Source organism: Hylobates moloch, unplaced genomic scaffold (assembly GCF_009828535.3).
Source record: "Hylobates moloch isolate HMO894 unplaced genomic scaffold, HMol_V3 SCAFFOLD_41, whole genome shotgun sequence".
In the NCBI taxonomy this organism is placed as follows: domain Eukaryota; kingdom Metazoa; phylum Chordata; class Mammalia; order Primates; family Hylobatidae; genus Hylobates; species Hylobates moloch.
Window position 1 is genome coordinate 569,303 of NW_026652316.1, and position 6,000 is coordinate 575,302.

A 6,000-nucleotide genomic window follows, 5' to 3' on the forward strand; every position below is an offset into this window, starting at 1 on the left:
ACTTGTGATGTAAATCACAGCCCTCTTTCCTTGCTCCTTGTGTTGGTAGTGAATGCTACATAGAACCCTGTGTTTATGTTTGTATGCTTTAGGGAATTCCTGCTTTCAAAATGGACTAAAATCTGGAGTGGAGAAAAGGAGGAATGTAAATTGGTTTTGAGGAAATAGTTGTGAAAGGAGAATATACCAGACAATAATGTGGTTTACAGTTCTACTTACTTTGAAAGGAAAACAGGTTATACCAGGATAATTTCATCAGTCTCATTTCAGATCAGATTTGGAGTGGTTCTGTTTCAGTTTGTATTTTATAAAAGGATGCAGATTCTTATTGCACTTAGAATTTTCTTCCAAATCCTTTGGTATTTTTATAACTGAAATTTTCTTTTCTCTAAGACCCAAAGGCCATTAGATTTTTCACCAGAGCATTGCTCTTTAGAATGAGACTGTTTCTAGCTATACCAGTGACTGGAATTGACTGATGATATTTTTATTGATTATGTGTGATCAGGTATTTCATAGACCCCCCATGTGAAACTTTGGAGGAAGCTTACTCATGTTATCTAAAATATGAGGCGTTCAGATCCTCCAGAATGTCAGATTGAGGAGTCTGAACCTAACTGCCTGGTGTGAATGATTGTGATTACATATTTTTCCCACTAAAATCTTCCTAAGTGCCATTCTGTGATCTAATTGAAAACACTGTGGGTAATTACAAAGTTGTTTAGATGACTTATTTTTTACTTTTCCAGGTTGCACCATTACTCAGACTTCTAAAGAGACTGAAGTAAGAAAGCCCTTTTCTTACAAATTCTGCAGGTTTTAAGATTACACCCATTGTTGCCAGTTGGTGGAAGCAGCACATTAGCTGAGCTTTGTTTCTCTACCCCTAGGTTACTGCATCTTTATTTAGAGGGGTGGGATGGAAGTAGATCAGGAACTGTCTAGCTGAAGTTGAACCTTCCTTTCTTATCCCAAATCACAATCTGGCTCGGTTATTCTGAGGTCTGATCTCTAATGTTGCATTCAATAATTCTCATCAAAATTGTAATTACTGAACATGTTTAATCCACAAAGGACTTAATAACACAGAGAGATGGGTTTTCAGATATAGCTATAGCGTGTATGAGCTTAAATCCTCTTATTATATATATGTTTCTTGAGAGATTAGCAACTTGCCCTGTTTCACAGAGCTAGATAATGGGGCTGGCCATTAGTTCTGCTGCCCAATATTTAAAACCGTAGAACATCCTTCCCTTCTCATGGTGTCCTTTCGGGCCTGAGATGTGGTGGTTCTGAGATGGAGCTTTGCAATTGGCGTCTTCATCACAGTCGACTGTTTGGTCTCCTCAGAGATGAATGTTGAGGGACTTTGAGAATGCTGATAGATTTAATTAGGACAAAGGATTTTTAAAGGAACAGGCATTTTGGGCAAAGCTTTAGCAAGGAGGGGAAAGCAGTTTAGCTATCCTGTCTCTAAAGATTACATTGCCAGTACGTGTTTGTTGATGACCAGCAGCTATAAATCAGGTATGTAATTTCTTTTGTTCTTTCCTCAGGTCCAGTTGAGTCACAAGAGAAGCCTGTCTTGATATATCGTCTCAGAAACTTTCCTGAATGTGTCATAATATATGGAAAATGATTTATAGATCCAGCTGTGCTTAAGAGCCAGTAATGTCTTAATAAACATGTGGCAGCTTTTGTTTGAAAATAAGTGTATCTGGTTCTTCCCTCCACCCCCAACACACACACACAAACTTGGATGCATGTAAGACTAAACATGAGAAATTGGGAACACCTGTCTGTAGCCAAAAATAATATAAGCAGATTTTCTCATACTTCTCGTACAGCTAACCCTGATGCATAGATCTCTTCCTGAATAGATCCCCCTTCCTGAATAGATCTCCATGCTTTAGGGGATCAGCTAACAGGTAGTCTCTTGAGCTGTGGAGGTCAGTCGGCTCGGTATGAGAGCAGTGAAATCTCACGTAGTGAAGTTGGAACTTCCACGTCTTCCAGGAAAGGTGATTTTGGAAATGAAAAGGCTTTTCTGGGCTTATTACTTCAAATCTTTGTCATTGTCATTTGAAGAGGAGCCACATAGTAAACCTGGTAGCCTCGTCCTACAGATTATTAGCCACTGCCCTTCCTGGAAATGTTCATTATGCCAACTTAAATGTTTAATTTGTATTTCAAGGTTGACAGCTGGCTCCATAGTTCTCTTACCATAATATAACCTTGCTTGAGACCAGTCCTTACATTTCTCAGGAAGAACTGACACTATATCGTGCATTTAGGAAGTATTAAAGGGCTTGGGCGGGTGTTATGAGAAGTATCAAGTTAGGACTGATAGCTTTCAGCCCCACCCTCTACTAAAACATGGAAGAGAGAAGTCAGGGCGGAGGAGGGAGTTTTTTCAGCAACAGAAAGTAGCTCTGCCCAGTGAAGTAATAGGTTCCAGGTTAGTGGAGAGTCCCTTCGTGTCTTCAAGGCTCTCCTGGGTCAGCTGGAGAGGACATAGGACATAGAGCAGTGCAATAGGTATGGGTTGTGTTAATTTATCCCAGCGTCTTTCTAAAAGAACGTTTTCTGTTGAGATGGACTGTTGCAATGTAATTGTGGAGACTCTTCCCCTACTTCCTCCTTTTTCAGCAACTTTCTCCATAGTAAATACTATTAATGCTAAAACCTCGAATTCCTGAAACCAGTGGTCTTGTTAGTGCTATTTCTCTCTCCCATTGCCAGAGGGCAGCATTGTATCACATGAATAGTTGAAGGCAAGGCTTTTGGAGCTTTTTGCTGTCCCCTTGTCCTTAGCTTCAGCTAAATCGTTTCAGAAATGGACACCAAGCCTTGTATGTGCTTATTTTGCGTATGGTTTTCAGTTCCCAGAAGTGGGACAATTTATAGGAACTTATCCTACAGAAAATGATGGAAGCAGAGCCTAAATTTTAACTGTTCTTTGTTAAACTCTCTAGATCATTTTTATACACTACTAGGAGCAGAATAAAGAATCCAGTTCTAATCTCCAAGTAGATAGATGTGCTATTTGTTCTACAGACAGAGATGCTACTAATCCTGTGTTTTGTATTTTAATGTTTAATTTTTTTTCCCCCTCAATGAGAGTTAGGGATTTGAGTCAGACTTTCATTGCATCTCCTTGTAACCAGTGCCAAGCTAATTCTTCAAGGAAATGAGATCCATAGCCATGAAATTCTTTATAGATGCTCTTTTGGCAGTTGCTGTGACAGCATGAAAGTGGCTCATGTCTCTGTTTTGGGGGGGAACCATCTTGAGCTGTGAGGTGATATTTTGTCATCCAGAGCCACACAGGATGTACTTGGGTATACTTTGAGTGATAAATCGACAAATTGAAATCTTTGATGTATCCCATTCATCTCTCCCCCACATCCTCACTAATAATTAGTGAACCGAAGAATGATTAGTCTTATGAAGACGTTTCCTCTGTTTAAACAAAGTACAGGTGAAAAGTCATTTGCCTTACCAATGGACGTTAAATGTGTGTGTATGTGTGTGTTTCTGGTGCAGATATGTAACCTGTTGTTACAAGCTGACCAGCTGAAGGGTTTGTAGGCATATCTGCACCTCCAGTTTGAGGATGGGATGGAGGCAAGCAAATGCCCATGAAGTCAGGTGCTGGCTCACAGCTTTGAAGAGTTCTTAAGCTGCTTGGGATGATACTGAAATGCATCTGCAAAGTCATTACACAAGAAACAAAGCATTTTCCATTCTTTTATTTTAAACTGGAGGAAATGGAGGCTGGCGCAAGAGGCTTGCGGAGAAGGTAGGCTGTGGGGATGTGGATAGCGTTTCCGACCCCCTGGTGCTGTAATTGTGCTGACATCAGTAATATATACATAGAATCTCATATAATCCTCGTTCCTCTGTGAGGAAAATAACATTGTCATTTTACAGGAAAGTAAATTGAAGTTTCAAGAGATTGAACATCTTGGTCCCAAAGCCATCATTTTGACATAGATCAGTGGTCCACAAAGCAGGGTTTGCATACTCTAAGGGTATGAGATACAGCCCTTTAGATTGTGGAAAGGAAATACTAGAACTTCTATGCTGTGTAAAAAGTATTTTTGTCCCAGTTACTCGGGAGGCTGAGGCAGGAGAATCACTTGAACCCGGGAGGCGGAGGTTACAGTGAGCCAAGTTCGTGCCACTGCACTCCAGCCTGGCAACACAGTGACACTCTGTCTCAAAAAAAAAAAAAGTATTTTTGTTACATAATGTATTCATACTGTAGATCATAGAGATAACTTAGAAACAGATTTTTTTTTGTTTTGTTTTTATTTTTGAGACGGAGTTTCGCTCGTTACCCAGCTGGAGTGCAATGTTGTGATCTCGGCTCACTGCAACCTCTGCCTCCCGGGTTCAAGAGATTCTCCTGCCTCAGCCTCCAGAGTAGCTGGGATAACAGGCATCCGCCACCACGCCCAGCTAAATTTTTGTATTTTTAGTAGAGACGGGGTTTCGCCATGTTGGCCAGGCTGGTCTCGAACTCTTGACCTCAGGTGATCCACCTGCCTCAGCCTCCCAAAGTGCTGGGATTACAGGTGTGAGCCACTGCACCCGGCCATAAACATATGTTTATATTGGGGGTACATTCAATGTACATTTCTTTTTTTTCTTTTGAGACGGTCTTGCTCTGTCACCCAGGCTGGAGTACAGTGGCATGATCATGACTCACTGCAGCCTCGATCTCCGAGGTTCAAGTGATCCTCCCACCTCAGCCTCCCGAGTAGCTGGTACTACAGAGGCACCCCACCACGCCCATCTAATTTTTATATTTTTAGTAGAGATAGGGTTTCTCCATATTGCCCAGGCTGGTCTTGGAACTCCTGGGCTCAAGCAGTTTGCCTGCCTCAACTTCCCAAAGTGCTGGGATTATAGACGTGAGCCACCGTTCTCACCTCAACGTACATTTCTTATTAAAGGACCACTGGCCTAGGTGCCTGGCTGCCATGCCAAACTTGACACATTTCCACACCCTATCCTCCACTGTTCCCAAACTCTCTTTTTATGTTCCCTATAATGTTAAAGCTTCTCTATTAGCTATCACATAAGCTAGGTACTTTAGACTGACTTCAAACTTGAGATTTTTCTCTACCCTAACCCCCCCCCCCACAAAGACTAGTTCAAAGCAATATTTTTCCAGTTTTTCTCTGTAATTAGTAAGACCTAGTATTTAATAGCACAACAAAGTGACTATAGTCAGTAATAACTTAATTGTACATTCTAAAATAAGAGTAATTGGATTGTAACAAAAGATAAAAACTTGAGGGGATTGATACCCCATTTTCCATGATTTTTTTTTTTTTTTTTTGAGACAGAGTCTTGCTCTGTTGCCCAGGCTGGAGTGCAGTGGCACAATCTCGGCTCACTACAACCTCCGTCTCCCAGGTTCAAGTGATCCTCCTGCCTCAGCCTCCCGAGTAGCTGGGATTATAGGCGCCCCCACCACATGTATTTTTAGTAGAGATGGGGTTTTACCATATGGGTCAGACTGGTCTCGAACTCCTGACCTCAGGTGATCCACCCACCTCGGCCTCCCAAAGTGCTGGGATTACAGGCGTGAGCCACCGTGCTCAGCCCCATGATGTAATTCTTACACGTTGCATGCCTGTATCAAAATATCTACCCCATAAATATATACACCTACTATGTACCCACAAAAATTAAAAATTTAATAAAAAAGATTGTTTTCTCTAGCATACCGCCACTTCCCCAGCTCTCATCAGCTTTCACTTATTAAACTATCCGTTAACTGGTTTTATTACTTCCCACTTCCTGCTTTTCAATTGGATGCCCACATTATAGCCAGAGAATATTTTAAACGTTTATTATGGGAAACTTCAAACATATAAAAGATGAGGCCATGCGTGGTAGCTCACACCTGTAATCCCAGCACTTTGGGAGGCTGAGCTGGGTGGATCACCTGAGGTCAGGAGTTCGAGACCAGCCTGGCCAACATGG

At 41.5% G+C, this 6,000-nt stretch overlaps 1 protein-coding gene across 2 annotated transcripts in view; it reads left to right on the forward strand.

Moving 5' to 3' along the window:
• LOC116463553 (U3 small nucleolar RNA-associated protein 18 homolog) overlaps positions 1 to 1,711 on the forward strand; it is a 35,166-nt gene extending 33,455 nt beyond the window's left edge. The window contains exons 13-14 of one of the 2 annotated variants that reach the window (XM_032146707.2): positions 750 to 784; positions 1,557 to 1,711. In XM_032146707.2, coding sequence (XP_032002598.1) covers positions 750 to 774 — 25 coding nt within the window. In that variant the 3' untranslated portion in view covers positions 775 to 784; positions 1,557 to 1,711. The remainder of the gene's footprint in view (positions 1 to 749; positions 785 to 1,556) is intronic. The other variant, XM_058434709.1, reaches the window with a different exon arrangement.
• The last annotated feature ends 4,289 nt before the right edge of the window (positions 1,712 to 6,000 follow it).